General features: G+C 39.7%; 1 protein-coding gene across 10 annotated transcripts in view; it reads left to right on the forward strand.

Annotated features, from left to right (window-relative positions):
• The window catches only part of pard3aa (par-3 family cell polarity regulator alpha, a), a 912,377-nt gene that overhangs the window by 459,524 nt on the left and 429,517 nt on the right, over positions 1-23,336 (forward strand). The window contains exon 1 of one of the 10 annotated variants that reach the window (XM_069914438.1): positions 12,231-12,490. The exons of the other annotated variants lie outside the window; for them this stretch is intronic. Within the exon in view, the coding sequence (XP_069770539.1) occupies positions 12,488-12,490 (3 nt within the window). The 5' untranslated portion in view covers positions 12,231-12,487. Of the gene's footprint in view, positions 1-12,230; positions 12,491-23,336 lie in introns of those variants that run through there. 10 annotated transcript variants of the gene reach the window in all.

Consider the following 23,336-nt stretch of genomic DNA (forward strand, 5'->3'; position numbering starts at 1 on the left):
AGGCAAACTGCTGAAAAATGCTACTTCTGTGATAAGAGCTGGCACCCCAGACAGAAGTGCCCGGCTCGATTTGCTACCTGCAGCTATTGTGGGAAACTCGGCCACTTTGCTAAAGTGTGTTAGGTGAAAAGTACTCCCGTTGATAAGAAGAAGAAGAGAAGCACCAAGAAAATTCATCCTGGAGCTGCAGGAATGGAAGACAACTGTGAAAAGGAGGAATCTTCAGACGAGCGGGCTGAATTGACTTCAAGTGACAGTGAGGTGAGATCCCCTGTGATAGCTCAATTGACTCCAAAGCTTATGGGATGTTACGGACTGGAACGGTCGACTATGAAAGGGGAGGTCTAATAGACTGGGGGAGTGCTGACAGCTACATCCACGAGAGAATTGCCAGAGACTTAAATTTGCGGAGATATCCAGTGAACCGAAAGATATCGATGGCTTGTAGTGAACTTACAAAAACTGTACGGGACAAGTGTAAAATTACTTTAAATTTGCAGGGACATTGCCTGGCGGATGTGTAGCTCTTTATTATGCCGGAGTCTTGCGCTCCTGTGGTACTGGGGTTAGATATTCAATCTCAGATGAACAGTGTAGTGTTAAATTTCGGTGGGCCACTACCCACACATACCATCCCCCACGCTAGTTACTGCGGTCTGTCCACACTAAAGATCAAAGCTCCCTCCCTTTTCAGTGATTTATCCCCAGTGTGTCAGCTGATTGCCACTAAGAGCAGTTCTTACAGCAAAGAGGATCGTGAGTTTATCAAAGCTGAGACCCAGGGATTGCTTAAAGAGGGAGTAATTGAACCCAGTAAAAGTCCGTGGCAAACCCAGGTGGTAGTTGTGAAAAATCACACAAAGAAGCGACTGGCTATTGACTACAGCCAGACAATCAACCGTTACACTAACCTGGATGCCTACCCCCTGCCACGCATCAATGAAATGATTAATCAGATAGTGCAATACAAAGTGTACTCCACTATCAACCTCAAAGCAGCTTACCACCAAATCTCCATTAAAAAAAGGAATGACCCTATACAGCCTTTGAGGCTGATGGGGTGGGGGGGGTTATACCAGTTTAAAAGGGTACCTTTTGGAGTCACTAATGGTGTGTCTGTGTTTCAGAGGGAAATGGATAAGATTGTTAGGACGTATGAGTTACAGGGTACATTTCCCTATCTGAATAATGTCACTATCTGTGGGAAAACACAGGCTGAACACAACAACAAAGAAATTTTTAGCAACAGCTAAAGAACTCAACCTTACATTTAACGAGGGCAAATGTGTGTTCATCGCGACAGAGCTACCCATTCTGGGCTACATTGACCACAAGGGCAAAATCTGCCCCGACCCGGAAAGAATGGCTCCCCTTAAGAAGTTACCACCCCCAGACTCAGCAAAAGCCCTTAAAAGGTGTATGGGATTCTTTTCCTACAACTGGAAATGGGTTCGAGGCTACGCCACGAAGGCACGCCCTCTGTTTGACACTAAATCTTTTCCTCTTTCTCTCCAATGGCCTTGAAGGCTTTTGAGAGAATTGAAGCTGATATTGTGCCAAAGCTCCACTCTCGTCCATTGACGAGGATGTCCCATTCCAAGTGGAAACTGATGTCTCAGATTGTGCCTTGGCAGGAACCCTTAATCAAAAGGGCAGACCTGTGGCATTCTTCTCCCGCACGTTACGCAGACCTGAACTTAAGCATCCTGCCACTGAAAAAGAAGCCTAGGCTATTATTGAAGCTGTTCGCTACTGGAGACACTTTCTAGCTGGCAGAAAATTTACTCTTGTCACTGATCAGAAATCTGTAGCCTACATGTTCAGTACTAAACACAAAAGTAAAATCAAGAACGATAAGATGGCACGCTGGCGAATAGAACTCTCAACATAATTATGAGATCCAGTACAGACCGGGCAGGTTAAATGATCCCTCTGACGCATTGTCATGATCTGCTGCTGGTGCTCAGCTGAAGGGGCTAAAAGAGATCCATAGCAGACTGTGCCACCCAGGAGTCAAGAGATTCTTCCACTACATAAGGGCTAACAACCTTCCTTACTCTATGGAAGAAGTCAGGAAACTGACTAAAAGCTGTCCTATTTGCGCAGAATGCAAACCGCAATACTTCAAAGCTCTAGAGGCCACTCTCATCAAGGCAACCCGACTTTTGAGAGGATTAACTTAGATTTTAAAGGGCCGTTACTTTCCAACAACAAAAATGTATATTTCCTTACTGTAATTGATGAATATTCCAGGTTTCCCTTTGTGATACCCTGCCTTGACGTCTTGTCAGCGTCTGTCATTAAGTCACTTGACAGAATTTTCAGTATTTTTGTTTTTCTCAATTACATTCATACCGATAGAGGCTCAGCATTCATGAGCACTGAACTGCGGCGAGTCCTGCTATGAAAGGGGATTGCCACCAGCCGTACCACGATCTACAACCTGCAGGGCAATGGGCAAGTCGAAAGGGCTAATGCTACAGTCTGGAAGACGGTAAATCTTGCTTTAAAAACACATGGTTACCCTGTTACCCAGTGGCAGGAGGTGCTGCCTGAGGGACTACATTCTATTCAGTCTTTATTGTGTACTGCAACAAATCAAACACCTCATGAACGTATGTTTGCCTTCCCTAGGAAATCAGGAACTGTGATGGACTGGCCAGCCTGTTTATCTGAGCCTGGAACTGTGCTGCTGAAGAGCCACGCTTGGGCACGTAAAACAGACCCCCTTGTCCAACCAGTTCAGCTACTGCATACTAACCCCAACTACGCTCATGTTAAATTCCCAGATGGGAGTACTATGACCCCTAGTAAGCTTTCAGATGGCCAAGCTGAGGCTCCACTGCTTCACGCTGGTGATTCTGGAGCAGATCCACACTACAGACCCAGGAACTGTACCAGTTCCCAAGGTTGCAAAGGAGCCACCTGTTTTGAGACGAAGCACCAGAATTCGTAAACATCCTGATAAACTGACATATTCATAAAACATCTCATTATATTTCGATTGCTTGCTAGTTACTGGCGTATTTTGGCTGTTAGGGTATCTCAAGGCCAATCATGGTATCCATGTATCGCTTGCTTCAGTCTTTCCTAGCAGCTGTCCTTTTGATTTTAACCCTTCTTCTGCCAGGGGGAGACTGTGGTGAATGTCTTCCAAGCTGCCTGTCTCCCCTCTGGTGAGCCTTGCTGTATTAACATTGGCTGTGCATTATCTCAACTGTTAAGGACACTCCCCTTGGATATAACTGTATATGCATCCATTGTCTTTCATTATTGTACCATGAGTTTCTGCTAATAAAAGCCATGATTATTGTTTGACCACATCGTCTTTGTCTACTTCATCAACTGGCTCTTCAATTATCCTCCCATTTCTAATTTCACTAGCATGTAGCATGGGTAGCCATCCTGAGATCACAATCCTGGAGGTCCTAACCTTCCAGTGGCTGGGTGATATGAATTGCACACAGCATTCAAAATGTTGTCTCGTTAGAGCACCTTGTGTACCATTATCATGAGGTCCCAACATTTGTATTCATTACCTCTCACAATGAAAGCAAGTGTGCCAATTGCCTTCTTTATTCCCTGTCCACCTGAGTTGCTGTTTTCATGGAACGATGCAACTACACCACTCTATTTATTTCTTCTCCAACCTTAACCCTGCCATTTATGTGCAAGTCTTAGGCTGGTTTGGCTTCTCAAAGTGCAATACCTTACATTTGTAAGAGTATGCTAGATCTGACAATGCAGAATTTATTGTCATGAACAAATCATGAAAACTGGTGTTTAGCGGCAGCGTCACAGTGCAAACATTCATCTTATAACCATCTTACACATTACTAGAAATTTAAAAAAAAAGAGAAGTGCACTAAAAGTAAGGCAGTGTCTTTGGTTCATTGATTATTCAGGAATCTGATGGCAGGGGGTGGTGGGGGAAGAAGCTGTCCTCGTGCCGTTGAGTGCTTGTCTTTCGGCTGCTGTACTTTTTCCCCGATAGTAGCAGAATGAAGAGGGCATGGCCTGGGTGGTGGGGTCTTTGAGGATAGAAGATGCTTTTTTAAGCACTACCTCACGTAGATGTCCTTGATAGAGTGAAGTCTGCTGCCTGTGATGTGGCAGGCCAAATTCCCTGAAATATCACAAGTTCAGATGTAGGAAAGCTGGCTAAGAGCCGAAGCTGCCCTTATGAAAACAGAGGTGGGAACAATAGTTTATGGAGTTAAGGTCATCCATGTTTTATAGAAAAGTTTGTCATGACCATTCAGGTTGAATTTCTGCTGTCCCCCCCTTCCCTTCTCCATCTATCACCTCCTGCCTTGCGACCACCCCTCCCCCTACTCTTTTGTTTGGATACCTGCCGACATTTTCTCATACCTCGATGAAGGGCTCTAGGCCAAAACGTCGGTTATGTATTTTTACCTTTGCTATATAAAGGGGACTGCTTGACCTGTTGAGTTTCTCCAGCTTTGTTATTTTTCTTCATCCACGGTGTGTACAGATTTTCCTGTTTTACTTCTGAATGGAATAGATTCCCACTTGAGCAGAGCTTGGTAATCATTCATAGTTTCAGATCTGGCAAAAGCTTTAATACATATTTTACTTGACTGTCAAGTTGAGATTTACCATTTTCTCCTGTACTGCTTATTTTGGATTGCTTGTTCAGATTATATTTGTAAAGGAATGATTTTTTTAGGACACTTTCATCTTCTGTACAAACTTCATGGTTTGAAATACGGAGCCTTGACAAAGTAATTTACCACATTGACTGTTCTGATAAGTGGTCACTCTTTTAATATTTCTCATGTCTCTTATGTTCAAAAGCAAGATCCTGTGTATTGAAATTTGATGGATTTGCAATGAAATCTGAAGATATATTATTGTGGAAACGTGCTCTGAATTAATGACTATCATAATTTATGATTCAGCATTGTACTTTAAAGTGAATGCTCTTCACACTGTGAAATATTTTCATCGGAATAACCAGAGAGTTCCTTGCAGGTAGGAATGGCATCTTTACTGTAAAGATTCTATAATTTCCTGGAGATTGATTTTTCCCAAAGTGATGAAATAATCAGTGACATTTACCTTTGTCGTTGGTTTGTAGTTAAGAGTGAAACTGAGTTGAGACTGATGAAAGTTTATTTATTAGGCTTTTTCCTTTCCAAGATTTTGAATCATCAAAGCAAACCTTTTCACTTACTGAAGATAGTTCCGATAAATTTCAAGGTCCTCTATGTCTAGTTTATTATGCTTTATTCACATTAGGCTTGACGGTTCATTGGGACATTCCCTGGAACTTAAGAATTCTTTGATGATTTATTAAACTTTTCAATTTATGGCAAATGGAGGCATCTTTATTTACGTGATGTATATTTTCATTTAGAAAGTAATGAGGCTTGGGATCCATGGTACTTTGGCTGTGTGGATTCAGAATTGCCTAGCTTGCTGAAAGCAGAGGGCAGTAGTGGACGGAATGTATTCTGTCGGGAGGTCAGTGATTTGTGGATTTCTGCAGGGATCTGCTCTGGGCCCCCAGCTCTTTGTGATTTTTATAAATGACCTTGATGAAGAAGTAGCGGGACGGGTCAGTAAATTTGCCGATAAACACGAAGGTTGGATGTATGGGTGGGTAGTGTAGAACAGCCATTTTCAACCTTTTATTGGCTATGCCCCCTTTGGACTCTTTCAAAGTTTTTGTGCCCCTTTCCCTGTGAAGCAGTCACGTTTTGGTTTCTTCCATGCTTCTCTCACATCGACTTGATAAAAAGCATAAAAAATATTTGATACGTGAGGTGAAAAGAAAACAAAGTTTTTACTGTGGCCCCCATTGAGAATGTCTAGTGGAGAAGGTTGTTGTAGTTTACAACAATAGGTTAAAGATCTAGATCTTGGTCTCTATCTTGGTTGTATTAGACGAGTTGGGTGTCTCTGTGCCATATATCTCAATGAATCGATTAACTGACAAAGTGTTACATGTTTATAACATGATAGAAGCTGATTCCAGCCCGATTACAACCAATTAACTGACATTTTTGGAGGTGGGATAAAACAGAGCACCAAGAAAAATCCATGTAGATAAAGAAAGACAGTGAACCCAGGTCACTGGTGCTGGAAGAGTGTTGTGCTTATGGCTGTGCTAACCATGCTGCTCAGCTTTCTGGGTGTTTTAACCCTGTTAGACAATAATTTTTTTAAATTTAAAAAAAAAAGACTGTAGCAGTGCCTAAATATAATTTTTTTTGGTCCTTAAATAGTAACACGTATTTAAACATTGGAAACACCTGCCAATCCTCTATGAGGTCATGGCATATACATGATACTTTGATGCTCAATCTCAAACTATACCTGAAACGGTCATGTTCACACAATCTTGAATAATTCATGCTAATTTTCATTAATCCAGCTATAAGCATACGACAGAATATTCTGGAACTATTAATGTCCGCATGGAAGCGGTTGATACAACAGGACCTAAAAGATTCTAGTTTGGCACATGGTGTCAAAAAATGGAGGGTTGTGAACTGCAAGAAGGGAGGGTTAGACTGATCATGGAGAATATAAAGGGTAACAATATCATGGTCTATGCAGCTCTATGTTCCATGTTCAAAATCCAAAATAACTTGGGTTTTTAAAGCTCGGAGTAAGACAATAGTTGAAGAGGGTCAGATTGTCAAGAAAATGTGTCTTTTGATTGCAAAGTTTGGTTATTGGTACTTTATTGACATCATAGAAGATTAAAGACTTTAAAAAAATCAGGGGAATTTGTTTGTGACTGTTTTTGCAACATTTTCATTTTAATCCTTTCTGAACACACCGATCAAATTCTGCCCCATTTAAATGCCAGCCAGTAGTAGTAGGAAAATAGAAGTTCCCCCATGGCAACAGTCCTGTTATTTTTGCACCTTTCCAAAATATGTCTATCGGTTCCCCCGGTGGCTTTTGGGACGGCCTGAAGATTACTCCCAATAGAATGAGTGCTCCCTTCCTATCTCTGATTTCCACCTACAAGGACTTAGTAGTCGATCCCTCTACAATCTCCTCCCTTTCTGCAGCTGTGGTACCCTCCCTGATTGGCAATACAACCTCCCCATCTTTAACCTCCCCATCTTTTACCTCCCTCCCTATCCCTTTTGAAACATCTAAACCCTGACCATCGAGGAAGCTATCCTGCCCTTGTGACAGCTAAATCATAATAATGGCCACAGCATAATAATTCATTCAACGATTGACATAGGAAATGCTGAGTGAGGAAGCAGGCAGAATGTTCCGGAGATTTTTAAAAATGTTTGTTGGTCCAACTTGCATCTGGGTAACTTATTTAGGAATGTCATTGGCAAAAACCTGACAAACTTGCTCATCTGGTGTCACCAAGTTAAAAACACAAAGAAATGCTAGAGGAGCTCAGTAGTTCTCACAGTGTCCCCAGGAGATAAAAATATATTACCAATGTCTTGGGTCTGAGCCCTTCTTCAAGGTGTGAATAAAAAGTAGACAGGTGTCTGAATAAAAAGGCTGGGGAGATGGGAAGAAAGAGGAGGGGAGGAGCACAGATCAACAAATAGAAGGTGACAATTGGCCATAGATGGACAAGAGAGGAAAGGTGAGAATTAATTAGGGGTGAATTCAGAACTGGGGGCAAGAGAGAAGAGGAGTTAAAGAAAAGATCGGAGGGTGTGGGGGGGGGGTTGCTAAGGGAAACTGGAGGTAGATATTAATACTATCTACTTGGAGGGTGCCCAGATGGAAAATTGTTTTCCAATTTATGGGTGGTGTCAGTCTTGCAGTGCATGAGACAGGCATGCTGGCAAGGGAATGGGGTGGGGAATTGAGAAAGTGGCCACTGAGATATCCCCACTTTTGCAGCAGACAGAGCTGAGGTGGTCAATGAAGCAATCTCCCAGTCTGCGTCCAATTTTTCCTAGGTACAGGAGACCACAACAGGACTACCAGATGCAGTAGATGACCCCTGCAGATTCACAAATGAAACGTTGGTTCATATAACGGAGCGTAAACAGGCCATGTTGGCCTTTCGAGTCTGCACCGGTTCAGTGACTGGCGGTACTGAACACAAGATGGTGTTCACAGAACACCTTAAATATTTATAGTGATCCTGATGTGCTTCCTCTCAACAAATCTAGCATCTTCATACATCATTCAAACAAGCCCTTTGACCCACTGAGTCATTTGGAAGGACATTTTGGGGCCCTGAATAGTAGTGAGGGAGGAGGTATGGGGATGAGTAGATAGTGACACCTTCCTGGGGTTGGTGCCAAGGGGGTGATTGGTGGAAAGGGAGGAATGAACGAGGGAGTCACGGAAGGAGCAGTCCCTGTGGAAGGCAGAGAGGGAAGATGTGTCTGGTAACGGGATCACATAGCAGGTGATAGAAATGGCAGAGGGTGATACATTGGATGCAGATGCTAGTGGGGTGGTTCCTCCAGCATTTTTGTGTTTTTATTACAATCACAACATCTGCAGGCTTTTGAGTTTCACTCCATCTGATGTTGCAGCCATTAAAAGAAAATGGAAACTTGGAAGGAAATCCATTCTTCCCACAAGTGCTTCCAGCTTATTTGTATTGTTGGGGAACTTGGATATTTTTAAAATCATTTTTCCTTTTTATGGAGTTTACCATTATTGTAACTCATTGTCAATTCAGTAATAGAAGGGTTTTAAGGTTTGCAGACTTTGGACAGATGTATCCTGTTCAGACTTGATCGTGACTGCACATTTTGTTTCTGCTTGTCAACAAATATTGCATTCACAGATAAAAGATGTGAAAAATACTCAGTTTCTCCAGTGACTCTGCAAATACAAGGATGTATTTAACTGAATCTGAAAGGGATGCCAATAATAATATTTGCATAAATAATATTTTAAAAAGAGTAATTGGGAGTTTGCGAAGGTAGTTGACACAGGTGATAGCTTTTTTAAATGCTGCCCATATTCATGTATCCTGCATTTGCAGAGTTAAAATTAATTAATTTTGATTTGAATTTGAAGGTGTTATTCCCACTTAAGTTTGAGTTTTCACCTCATGTGAAATGTCAGCAATTGATTTGGAGACATGAGAAACAGCAGATGCTGGAATCTGGAACAAAAAGCAAACTGAGGAATTCTGGGTCATACAGCCATTATGGAGTCAGAAGGACCAAGTCTGTGTCTTTTAACTTTTAAGTTCCAGTGTCGCGAATACATTAGATTTACCTGAATTGATATTTTGCTGTATGAGTTTCAGATTAGTTAAGGATAATTTAATCTTCCAATTTAGTATCATGAGGTCAGGGAGAACTGTTCATGATTTCTGGACATAACTCTCTGGTTATGAGATAACAGACGCAGAAACGTGTGTTCTATCGGAGAGAAGAAGGAAAATTAAGAAGAGACTGGGTTATTAGGTATTCTCCTGTTGGCCTCGGCCTCGAGGCTGGCTGCAGAGGCAGATAAAAATTTTAAACTTACCTGTTAATGGAGCAGTCCTAAAAGAATGCTACAGTGCTGCCTTTATGCAGAGCAACGCTTTAGTGCGTTGTCCAGAGCCGCTGTAGGCAAGGCGACTGTTGCCGTGGCGCTCCCTGTCATAAATGCGCAGCAGAGCAATGGCCGGCTTCCCTACCCATAATCCCCCATGAAGCTCCTCTGCGTTTCCCAGAATGATTCCAGCTGCATGGGGGTTTAAGGGTAGGGAGGTTGACCATTGCTCTGCTGTGTATTAATTCGTTGGTGCGATGAGCAGCCCCGAAGGCCGAAGCAGCCGATGAGGTACCAGAGCAGTTGGCGGGCCTTTCACAGCCTGCAATGGCCACCCCCTGACGACTCCCGCTTGCCGCCTCTGCCTTAATGGCTCCCACCGGCCATCACTGCCCTGATGGCTCCCGCCAGTTTCCCCTGCCCTGATGGTTCCCGCTGGCCGCCCCTTCCATGACTGCCCCCACTGGCTGCCCCTGCCCTGACAGCTCCTGTCGGCCGCCCATGCCGTGATGTCCCCACTGCACTCCCCACCACCTTAATGGCTCCCACCGGCCCCTGCCCTGAGGGGGGGCATGGAGGGAGAGGGGTAAGTGCGATGGTCGCAGATAGGTCGCAGGCTGATCATGTCACTGCAATATCATCAGCCCACTCCTAGCCAGCCGCATTACATTCATACTGGATGGCAAAGCACAGCGCTCTGCCGCTGTCGCCTCCTCTTAGAGGGATTGCAGTTGGCACCTTGGAACTGGCCAGGGTGCATTCATGGAGGTAAGTCTCCTGACATAATGACAGAGAATCTCCGCCTTTACACTTGGGTTTTTTGACTGTATGAAAGGGCCTAGTATCTCTGCTATCACAAGACTGTGTCATGTTCATTTTTCCAATAAAGGTTATGTTACAGCAGTCATGTGCATGAATAGAGGAAACCTGGAGTTACAAACCCAAGTTTTGGTGAGGCCACTGTTAAAGTAATCCAAGTGTAGTTATCACATTTTTGATGAGGTGTGAAAGCCATTGAGATGAGGAATAGAAAATTTGATGATCATGAGGTGAGGTTGTTTGCCTCATTATTAAGATTTCATCAATGTGTGCTTAATTTTGACAGATTTGGACAAATGGGACAAAGGAAAGCTGTTACCATTAGTTGATGGGTCAAGAAATAAGGCTTAAAATATTTGGGTCAAGGGAATTATGTGAGCAAAGCACTTACTTATACAACAAGTTATGACAAGGTGCCTGTAAATGTAGCAGTAGGAGGAATCATCAATCATTTGAAAATGAAAGAGAATAGGTTTTGGAATGTCATGAGTCTGTAGATCCATGTGGATAGAACAGGAAAATGATTTGACTACATTGCTTGGCCAAGTTAACTTACATGCCCTTGTGACTTTTTTTCATCAATAGAAGTTGGATAAACCACTGATATTCCATAAATTGCCAAAGGTTATACCTCTGAGTCTTAACTAGCTATCCTTGACATTCATCATTAGTTTTTTTTTGGGAGTATTTTATTTATAATAGATACAGGCATATATCAAAATAGTATTGACCACCGCCAGTGGGCTGATAACGCCTCAAACCGTGCATCTTGGCGCCTCACAGTTTGGCGGGCAGCAACCTCCTTTGAAGAAGACCGCAGAGCCCACCTCACTGACAAAAGGCAAAGGAGGAAACACCCAACCCCAACCAACCAATTTTCCCCTGCAACCGCTGCAATCGTGTCTGCCTGTCCCGCATCGGACTTGTCAGCCACAAACGAGCCTGCAGCTGACGTGGACTTTTTACCCCCTCCATAAATCTTCGTCCGCGAAGCCAAGCCAAAGAAAGAAGATACAAAGGACATAATTAATACATGATGAATTTATATAAAAAAGAAAAAAGAAAATTAACTAAAACACCCTCTCTCCTCCCCAAAACCCCTCTACCTACCCCAAAAAACTAAAACTACACAATTAAATACCAAAAAAAAACATATTTGATTGGATTGCTCTTGGAAACACTTGAAGATCTCACATAAAAACATTTCCACAAAAAGATAATTCATTAAGGGAAGACTTCCTGAAACCAGAGGAATCAAAGGAATTATTTATAAATTTAAACATTATTTGAGCATATTGTCTCCAAATCTGTAATTCATCATTACACTTGATGACTTTCCAACCATCAACATCACCAATGACTGAAAGCTCAACTTCATCAAAGAGCATAAATACCAACAGCAGGTCAAAGACCAAAAGAATGTTTTTTTGGGGGTGGGGGTGAGTATGGGGAACAGGGGAGGAAAATTAGTGCCACGTGTGGCATTATTCTCCCAAGGTACACTGACAACAATAGGACGGATTTGCATTTTTTTCTTTTGCCCCTGGAAATATGCTAATTTTCTATTCACAAATAGGACTTGTTTAAAAGGCAACTCAAAATGATGATGAAGAGCTCTCCAATTACCAACCTATATTTTTAAGTTCTTTTTGCTATTGAACCCTATATCATATTTCAATGCCACTTTAGTAAATGCATTTCCTTTCTTATATTACAATGAATAAAGCTTTCCTTGTAATTTTCCCAACTGCTTTTGTATTAAAATGAGTGAGTTTCTCATTCTATAAGGTCAGAATGCAAGGTTCTGCTGGCAAACTCAAATAAACCTGTCAGATTTCGTGTACTCAGCTGCGGTCGAAGGTTGCTTTTTTATTACAAATATAAATAAAATCCATTGTGGTGATACCAGCTGCATACAGGAACTGGCCCATGTGTTGGTAACTCTTAGTGCTTGAATCTGTCTTGCATTCATATATTGATAGCTTCAAATGAATATCTAATGGAGTCTCAAAACTCACTTCAGTGGGTCTCACTTTACAGTGAATGATTACATTGGTCCTCTTGAGGAGGATGAGGAGGGGAGTTGGTGTAATTTTTTTAAATCTCTGCTAAGTTGAAATAGAAGAGCTCCTGCTTTTGTGGCATCTTTCCATGGGGATTTGAAAATTGAGCCAGATGTTAATTCGAACAAGTGAGGTCTATGGTAAGAACTGATCATCAACTGGAATACACTAATTTGTATATAACAAAAGCATGTCTCAGGCAAATGTAATTTCCTTATGCGCATTGTGTTAATGAGAAAAGCAATTAGAGAAAATGAAGAGAAATGGAGGAAAAGAAGTTAAATAAATTAGACATGGCTGTTAGGACATTGGAAGAATGAATGAACTTGGATTGTCTGGATAAACTCCCAAAATCCATGTGCATTAGCATAAACTACTGTTTCTTTTCTTTGGTTTGGCTTCGCAGACAATGATTTATGGAGGGGTATGTCCACGTCTGCTGCAGGCTCATTGGTGACTGACAAGTCCGATACGGGACAGGCAGGCACGGTTGCAGCGGTTGCAAGGGAATATTGGTTGGTTGGGGTTGGGTGTTGGGTTTTTCCTCCTTTGTCTTTTGTCAGTGAGGTGGGCTCTGCGGTCTTCTTCAAAGGAGGTTGCTGCCCGCCGAACTGTGAGGCGCCAAGATGCACTGTTGGAGGCGATATCAGCCCACTGGCGGTGGTCAATGTGGCAGGCACCAAGAGATTTCTTTAAGCAGTCCTTGTACCTCTTCTTTGGTGCATCTCTGTCTCGGTGGCCAGTGGAGAGCTCGCCATATAACACGATCTTGGGAAGGCGATGATCCTCCATTCTGGAGACGTGACCCACCCAGTGCAGTTGGGTCTTCAGCAGCATGGATTCGATGCTTGCGGACTCTGCCAGCTCGAGTACTTCAATGTTGGTGATGAGGTCATTTCAATGAATGTTGAGGATGGAGCGGAGACAGCGCTGATGGAAGGTGATGCCGGTAGAGGACCCATGATTCAGAGCCAAACAGGAGCGTGGGTATGACAACGGCTCTGTACACGCTGATCTTTGTGTGTTTCTTCAGGTGGTTGTTTTTCCAGACTCTTTTGTGTAGTCTTTCAAAGGCGCTATTTGCCTTGGCGAGTCTGTTGTCTATCTCTTTGTCGATCCTTGCATCAGATGAAATGATGCAGCCGAGGTAGGTAAACTGGTTGACCGTTTTGAGTTCAGTGTGCCCGATGGAGCTGGTGGTCATGGTGGGGAGCTGGCTGATGGAGGACCTCAGTTTTCTTCAGGCTGACTTCCAGGCCAAACATTTTGGCAGTTTCCGCAAAACAGGAAGTCATGCGCTGGAGAGCTGGCTCTCAACTAAAGCGGCATCGTCTGCAAAGAGTAGTTCACGGACAAGTTGCTCTTGTGTCTTGGTGTGAGCTTGCAGGCGCCTCAGATTGAAGAGACTGCCATCTGTGCGGTACTGGATGTAAACACCGTCTTCATTGTTGAGGTCTATATTGGCTTGTTTCAGCATCATGCTGAAGAAGATAGTAAAGAGGGTTGGTGTGAGGACGCAGCCTTGCTTCACGCCGTTGTCAATGGAGAAGGGTTCGGAGAGCTCATTGCTGTATCTGACCTGACCTTGTTGATTTTCGTCAACCAAACTACTATATATACATGTGTAATAGTTTCATTTCGTGGACCAATTTGCAGGAAAAAATTGAGGGTGTCGACTATTACACGTAGGGTTCTTTTGACCGCTGTAAGTACCTGTGTCGTTTGGGGCACAGGGAGTTCGGATGGAGGGGCAACTTGGTCCTTGGCAAAAGTTCTCAGTCAGGGCATTGGGAACTTGGATGGACAGGCAGCTGATGCCAAAAATAGGAGGGTTGAATTTTACATGCGATGTATGGAGAATATCAGATTTTTGGGCCAAAAATAGGGGGTCGACTTGTACACAGTATTGACTATTACACACATACATACAGTACTATTTATAAAGATCAGGTCATGGAACTTGAGGTTAGTTCTGAAAAGTATGTATGATTGTAATACCCATGTTTAACATGCTAGCTGTGATACTCCAACCTCAAAACAATTATGCTGAATGGGCTCAAAATTAAGTTGAAAAATATCACCCACAATTTCAAAAGAAATGCTTTTCAACATTTTAAAATTGACTAATGATTGGATTATCATACAAATTGCTTGCATTAGTGTCATTTGGCATCTTCAGAACTAAATGATTTGAGGCCTTTTTGTGAATATAAATTTTTGAATTGTTTATTTTTTGATGAGCTTGTTAGGTTAGCCTTTTATTTGTTTCTTTGGACAATTGTGAATGATTTTACCTGTTGAAAAAATAGTTATTGCTATGTACATAAATAAAACCAATTACATCTCAAGTTGCACAGCCTGTTTTCTGGCTTGAAGGATTTGATGGGATAGAGAGAATCTATTTGCACTGGTGGACTGGATAGGACTAGAAAGCATAACCTGAAAAGTAAAACAAAGCCTTTTAGGGGTGATATCAAAAAGCACTTTGTCACAGAGATGTGTTTGAATCTGGCAAAAACTATCCTTATGAACTGTTGAGAGTAATTATTTAAAGACTTAAAATCAGAATTGATAGGTTTCTGTGAGGTTAAGGAATTGAGGGAGATTACATCAAGGCAAGTTAATGAAGTTTAAGATGTATATCTTATGGATTGATGAAACAAGAATGATGAATCTGAATGACTCCTAATCATCGATCTGGAAGCAGTGTTATGTTTCTTTTAAGTTCAGCCATTGTAAATTTACCTGAAGAATAGGATAAGAGCTGGTTTATATACAGTAAAATCCTCAGTATCCGGCACTTAATCAACTAGAAACTCAAACAACTGTCAAAAATATTGAGGAAATAAATAAATAATTGGAAAATAAATACGAATAAATAAAGCTTAAAATAAAAGTTTAAAATTGAAAAAGCAAATGTTCTCCCAAGCAATATACAACCCCATAGGGAGCAAATATTCAGCCAGCGGAGCGCCCCAGTCGTGCCCTGCCCAGAGTAGCTGTTTGAATAAAGTTTCAATAAAGTTGTGTTTGATTAAATTGGCGGCACCCAGGATGAAGCACTGACCAGTGCCACTCAACTTTGGAGCAACTCTCCCAAAGTGTCTCCCTATCCCTGCCTGGGAAGGATCTTTATTAATATGTTGTTACATTAGTAAGACCTTATCTGTAAACTTGGGGGAGGGGGTTAATTATGATGGTGGCACTGTTAGTGTATCGGCTAGCACAACGCCGTTACAATGTCAGCAACCGAGGTTCAAATTTAAAGGAAGGTGCACTGAGGTCCTGACCACGTCACTTACATGAAGATGAGTCAGGGTGCCCAGGCCCTGACCGGGACACTGGCATGGAGGCGAGTCAGGTTGCACCGAGTGTCTGACTGGGATTCCAGGATACCACTCAATGCCACTCACTACTGGATCGACTCTCCCAAAGTGTCTCCCTATCCCTGGCTAGAAAGAGTCTATATCTTTATTTGTGTTTGATATATTAGTAAGGCTTGATCTGTAAACCTGGGGGAGGGAGGGTTAATTATAACCCCAACACGGTTATCATAGCATTTAGCACAACACTATTACAGAGCCAGTGACTGTGCTTAGAATTTAAATTTATATTTTGTAAGTTACGGGAACTACTTGATTAAAGTGAAATTTACATAATTAAAGACTACAATACTGATTTTTTTTCCATATTACTTTACATTTTGCACTGTCTTTTCTCTTTTAAACAGTGTATTCTTAATTCAGGTACATCAGTTAGGCTTTGTAAGAATGAGTTTCAGTCAACCAGAAAATTTGCATTTCCAGCATGCGCAATCCCTGTCGATGCCGATAATGGGGATCTTTCTGTAACAGAAATAAATTAAAAATAAATGTTGAACCACAGAATGAAAATTTTAAAAACAATTGCAGAAGCTGGAAATCTAAAATAAAAGCAGAAAATGCTAGAAATATTCGCAGGTCAGACTGTGAAATGTTATCTCTTCTTCTCTTCTCACAGTTGCAGTGTGACCTGCATTTTATGTTTTTATTTTAAATAATGAACATTGGGTTGCATCTTTAATTGGTGGACTCAATTGCAAAGGCCTTATGAAATATTTTAGATGGTACTTGACTAAGTGACTATATGTCGACATGTTTTGTCCATTGCCAAGACTGGATCCTCGAGTTGTGCAGTAAGAGGTGTCTCAGCCCATCTGTTGCAGAAATGTGAATCCATGTCATTATTACCTTCAGACTCAATATTTTTAATGCTCTCCAAATTAACCTCTCATTTTCCAATCTTTGTTAATGCTACCAATGCTGTGATTCCATGGAAACCATTTACTCATCATCTCTACCATCTGCATTGTTAAGTCAGTTTCTTGATTTTAAAACTATTGTATTTACTTTGTTGAGTCTCAATGACCTCACCCCTCCAGTCTCTGTGACCTCCTGGTAAGTCATGTAGATCCTCCTGCTCTGGCTTCTTTCCCATAGATGATTTTCATCATCCTGATTTTTTGCAGTTCTCTGTGACCAAGTTCTGGACTTTAGAATTCAACTTGTTAACCTCTTTCGCTCACTGTAAGCAAATAATGAAGTTATTTGATAAAACGTTCAGTCGTTTGTATAATTCAGTGAAAGATTTGTCTTATAACACAAAGTATCTTTGATGTATGCCATAAAAATAAAATAGAAACACAAAACACACAAGATTATGACAGGCTGGATACAGGAGGAATGTTTCTGCTGACTGGGATTGAACCCTGAACCAGAAGTCAAAATGTCAGGAGATGGGTCGAGAACAACATTTTTTTACTGAGAGGTGGTGAACTGTGCAATTCTCCATCACAGAATGCTGTGGATGCCTAGTCATTGAATATGTTTGAAAGAGATGGCTTTCTAGATACAAAAGGTGTTTCATCTTGTATTTGTATGTGTATGTGTGAGTTCTTAGAAAACACATGGATGATGAAAAAGGTTCTTTAAAGTTGTTGTAAACAGCACCATGAGGCTGCAAACCTCCATTATAGATCTGGATACTGTGTCTCCTACTCTGTTTCAGCCCCTGGTGGCAACCAAGTATAATCAAATGGTAAGGCAGTGGGGGTGTGGCCTGATAGCAAAGGAGGAAGAAGTGTAATTCCATATTCCCCAAGTTGGACTAAAAAATTCCTGAATTTAAATACTTGGAAAAGTTTTAAAAGTTTGTTTTGAAGTTATCTGAATGTTTAAAGACTGTAATGGCAGCTAATACAAAGAAATCGAAGACTCAGATTCAGAAGAAACTTCACTTTAAAAGTTTAGAAGAAGTGAGGCCTACTGATCAAATGGAATCCTCGGAGTCGATTGGACAGCCACCCAAGCAACGAAGGGCTCCAGCCCGGCTGAGTGGCTCCGGGCTACCGAATTTCTTTCTTCATATGTCGGGAGCGCTGCAGAATCACTGAAGTCCACGATGGACCTGACACGCGACGCTGCTGCTGCTGGTTCCGGCAGCACGGAGATTCAGGGCAGCATGTCGGAAGACGTGCATGCGCGGACCTCTGTGTTGCCGGGCATGCGCAGTGCATTGCGGGTCCAGGAGTTATTGGATAAGGTCTGGGCTGTTGGTGAGGGTCAATGGCTTTCTGAACAAATTGGGTCTGGACCTGTAGGGGTCCAGACCAGAAGCAAGGTTAAATCGAAGGCTGAATGAAAAGAATTGGAAGAAGAATCGTTGATTGTTGTTGAATCAAGGCAGGCCTCAAGGAGAGGACACTAACTTTGAAGCTGTTTTTACTGTTTTGGAATCAATGGCACATCAAATGGGCAATATTTCAACACAAATATCTACTCAGATGGAACATGGATTTATGAAAATAACTGAAAAAATGAATAATATTCTGATGAAGTTTCTTCTCTTAAAAAGGAAATTTTTGCTGTTAAAGCCAATATCAATAAATATTTGAATTTGGTGGACACAGTTCAAGATAATTTTAAGAAAATGGAAGGTGCCTTTCATGTTTGTAAGGACCAAGTGGAATGTAATAAACTGAAAATAGAGAAAGTGGAAGATTCTTTTGTTGGATGGGAGATTCAGAAGAAAGATTTATTGAAGAAGATAGACTCTAAAAAATCAAAGTCTTCGAAATAATGTTAAAATAGTGGGAATTCCTGAAGGAATCGAGGGTTCAGATTCAATTAAAAAAATTTAAAAATGGATTCCTGAGGCATTGGGGTTGGAGTTTTTTTCCAGAAGGTTTGGAGTTGGATAGGGCTCATAGGGCTTTAAGGAGTAAATCATATCCAGGTCAACCACCACGAGCTGTTTTGATTCGCTGTCTAAAGTATCAAGATAGAGAAACTATTTTGAGAGTAGCAGTTCAGAATGCACATGGATATCAATCCCCGTTGATGGTACAGGGAAATAAGGTTTTTTCTATTCAGATCTGACTCAAGAAATTATTAGGAGACGTAAAGAGTTTAATTCAGCTAAAGAGGCACTTTGGAGAAAGGGTTATAAATTTTCTTTTAGATATCCTGCAGTATGGAAAATTTTTTATGGTAATTTTCAATCACAATTTTTTTGAGAATGACTATGATGCTTTATTCTTTGCTAATTCTCTGCCTGATAGGGCTGTTGAAAGGCACTCTTCATCTAAAAAGAGGATATCTGAGAAGAAGAATGGGAATGGAAATCTGCCAAAGAGCTTGATTGATATTGATGATCCGTAGCAAGTTTTGCAATTAAAATCAATGGGGTTGTGAGCTGATTATGTGTCCGATTTGGGGAAGAGAGGTCCCACCTGTGGGAGGGGGGATTTATTTCTGTCCACACCCACCTCAATGGGGAGTTACTACTTTGTAGTGCTGTTTTGTTTATTGATCATTTATCAAGGGAAGCTTTAAGATTAAATTTTAAAAAAATTATTAAAAGAGATAGAAAGGGGGGCTTTTAAGGGGAGTTTTAAGGGTTATTTTTTAGTTAGTAGAGGGGATAGAAAGTTAAGGGTTTTTTTGTATTTGTTGTTTGTGTTTTACTTTGATAATAATGTCTAATATAAACTTTGCAACATTTAATGTTCATGGTTTAAATAATCCTATTAAGAGAAAACGTGTTTTAGCTTATATAAAAAAGATTGCTTTTTTACAAGAGACTCATTTAACCAAAAAAGAACATTTGAAATTGAAGAGGGACTGAGTTGGACATGGATTTTCATCTTCCTTTAATTCAAAGCAAGAGAAGTGGTAATTTTGATTCAAAATACCATTTGAACTTGTTTCTTTGTCGGAATCAGTTGGTCGTATTTTAATGATTAATTGTAAATTGTTTGCTGAGCCATGGTCTTTATTAATGTAAGTCCACCTAATGTTGTTGATGAACAGTTTGTGTCTTAACTAAAGTTCTTAACTTTAGTTCAAGCTAAGGAGAATATTTTGATTGGGGGAGACTTCAATTGTGTGTTAGACCCATTATTGGATAAATTTCTGAAAGTTGTGAAAAAATCAAAAGCAGCAGTTCATTTGGTTTCCTTGATGAAAGATCTGAATTTGATAGAGGTCTGGAGAAGATTAAGTCCTACTAAGAAAGATTTTTCATTTTATTCTTCATGTCATGATTCATTTTCTAGGATTGACTTTTTTTTTAGCATCAGCACATTTGCAAGCACATTTCACTCAAGCTGAATATAAGAGTAGGATAATTTCTGACCATTCTTTGCTGTTTATTTCTTGTGTGGGGCCAAAAGTTAATCAATCAATTTTTCCCTTGAAGTTTAATACAATTTTATTGAAAAAAAACAGATTTTGTAAAATTTATTAAGGATCAAATTACTATATATTTAGATTTGAATAAGAATACAGTCAGGAGTAATTTTATTGAATGGGATGCTTTAAAGGCATTTCTATGTGGTTAAATCCATAAAAGAAGACCACAGAGCCCACCTCACTGACAAAAGACAAAGGAGGAAAAACCCAACACCCAACCCCAACCAACCAATTTTCCCCTGCAACCGCTGCAACCGTGTCTGCCTGTCCCGCATCGGACTTGTCAGCCACAAACGAGCCTGCAGCTGACGTGGACTTTTTACACCCTCCATAAATCTTCGTCCGCGAAGCCAAGCCAAAGAAATCATTAGTTATGCATCAAAGAAAAAGAAGAAATTTCTGGTAGAGTCTCAGTTGTTGGAAAAACAAATAGCAGAGTTGGAAAAGGAATTTCAGAGGAATTCTACAGAAGATGATAAGGCTTTTTTGACAAAATTGAAGCTAAAATATAATATATTGCAAACTGACCAATTTGAACGTTTGATTCAAAGATCTAAGCAACGTTATTACGCATTAGGGGACAGAGCACATAAAGTCTTGGCATGGCTATTGAAAACTGAACAAGCATCAAGGATTATTAAAGCTGTGAGGAAGGACAATTCAATTACTTTTAAACCTCAGGAAATTAATGACCAATTTTTGTCATTTTATCAGAAATTATATGCTTCTGAAGGAGTGCGAGATGATGGTTCTATTGAAGTGTTTTTGTCAGAGTTAAATTTATCAATATTGAAGGAGGAGGATGTGAGAAAGTTGGATTCTCCTTTTATGGATTTAGAAATAAAGGATGTTATTCATCAAATGCTTAATGGAAAGTCACCAGGAGAAGATGGGTTCACTGGTGAATGTTATAAAGTTTTTTTATGATGATCTGTCCTCTGTATTCATGGATGTTCTTAATCAGATAACTCAGGAACAAACTTTACCAGACTTGTGTTTGAGTGCGATAATAACAGTTATACCAAAAAAAGACAGAGACCCTTTGAAGGTTTCTTCTTAATGACCAATTTCTTTATTAAATGTGGATTATAAAATAATAGCAAAATTATTAGCAAATAAATTAGCAAAGTATTTACCACAATTAGTATATTCTGACCAGGCTGGTTTTATTAAAGATAGGTATGCTTCTGATAATATTCTTAGAGTGGTTTCATTGATCATTGCTTCATGTCAGCAACCCAACCTAGCAATGATAGTATCATTAGATGCTGAAAAAGCATTTGATAGGGTCGAATTGAATTTTTTATTTAAAGTTTTGGAGAAATATAAATTTGGACCCTTATTTATTGGTTGGGTGAAGGCATTATATAATAATCCTGTAGCAAGGGTGGTGATAAATGGTCAAACTTCTTTCTTTTTTAAATTAACGTGTTCAACTTGTCAAGGTTGTCCTTTGTGGCCAGCCCTATTTGCATTGGACATTGAACCATTAGCTCAGGCTATCAGGCAGAATGAGAATATTACAGGTATAATGATTGGACAGGATGAATATAAGATTAATTCATTTGCTGTTGATGTTTTGATATATTTAACTAATCCGGATCAATCTTTAATTTATTTGCAAAATTGTTTAGAATACCAATATCTGAAGGAAATTACAATCAACCTAGAAAAATTAGTAAATTTCGATGGACTGATAAAATTAAGTACTTAGGGATAATGATTCATGTAAATTTTCAATCATTGTATAATTTAAATTATGTACCATTAATGAGAAAAATTAAAGTGGATTTGATTAAATGGAAAGATTTACCTTTAACTTTAATAGGTCGAGTAAATTGTATAAAGGTGAATATTTTTCCGTGAATTCAATATTTGTTTCAATCGATTCCTTGTTCTCTTCTGAAATCCTTTTTTCAAGATTTAAATAAAGTAGTTTGAGAATTTTTGTGGAAAGTAAAATTGGCAAGAGGAGCGATGCATAAATTGACCTGGCAGTATGCTTTGGGAGGTTTGCAATTACCTAATTTTTAAAATTATTATGAAGCATCTCAATTAAAATTAATTAATCATATGTTAGATATTTCGAACCTTCCTAGTTGGGCTAGGGTGGAATTGGCTGTGATATTGGAACCTTGTCCCCATCATTTTGTATTTAAATCGAATATTGACTTACAATAGAAATATCATGTACCAATTTTGAAACATTTATTAGAAATTTGGACTAAAAGGAATTTATTAATAGGATCAAAAGGTAGTTTATCAGTTCAAACCCCAATATATCAAAATAAATTGATTCCTTTTTCATTGAATAATAATTTTAGAAGATTGGTGGATTAAAGGAATAAAAAGATTGCAGGATTGTATTGAAGAAAATAAATTTTTATCATTTAATCAGCTTAAAGAAAAATTTGGGATTTTAGAGAATTTGCTGTTTGTTTATTATCAAATTAGGGCATTAGTGAAAGATAATTTTGGAAGAGAAATGAAAATTTCTAAGTTAACTAAATTTGAATTTATGGTTTCATATTTTTCAGATAAAGGTTTTATATCAGAAATGTATGCATTATTACAAGATACAATGGGTTAAAAAAAAAATTAAAAATAGGATTAAATGGGAGCATGATTTAAGTTGTGAGATTAGTCAGGTGGATTGGGAAAATATGTGTTATGATGGGTTGACTAAATTAATGTAAGATATAGTATGGTTCATTATAATTTTTTGCATTACTTATATTTAACCCCTGAAAATTTGAAAAACTATGAATTTAGTCATTCAGATCTGTGTTTGAGGTGTGGATGATGTGTGTGGAAGATTTCTACCTTCTGTTTAGTTTTGTGATAAAGTTAATCCTTTTCTGGTTTAAAATTAGGATTTTTCTTCAAAATATGTCTAAAATTCAATTTCCTTTAGATCCAAAAATTTTTTGTTAGGTTATTTTGGATAAGTTTCAGACAGCGTTTATTCATCTAACATTGAGAGTTGCTCGTAAATTTGTTGCTATGTCTTGGAAAGATGAAGCGGAGTTAAATGTGGTTCGATGGCATCATGAGTTGAAGTCGTGTATCTATATGGAGAAAATAACATATAATTTACTTAATAATTATGATTTTTTTTGTTAAGATGTAGACACTTTAAGAAGAATATGAATTTAGTAATGTTTTTGTTTTTTTTTTAATGCTTCCCTTTAGGGATCTGTTGTGGGAGGGGGGAGGGGATGGGTTTTTTTTTACTGTTGTATTATTAGACTACTTA

Source organism: Narcine bancroftii, chromosome 1 (genome assembly GCF_036971445.1).
Source record: "Narcine bancroftii isolate sNarBan1 chromosome 1, sNarBan1.hap1, whole genome shotgun sequence".
Classification (NCBI taxonomy): domain Eukaryota; kingdom Metazoa; phylum Chordata; class Chondrichthyes; order Torpediniformes; family Narcinidae; genus Narcine; species Narcine bancroftii.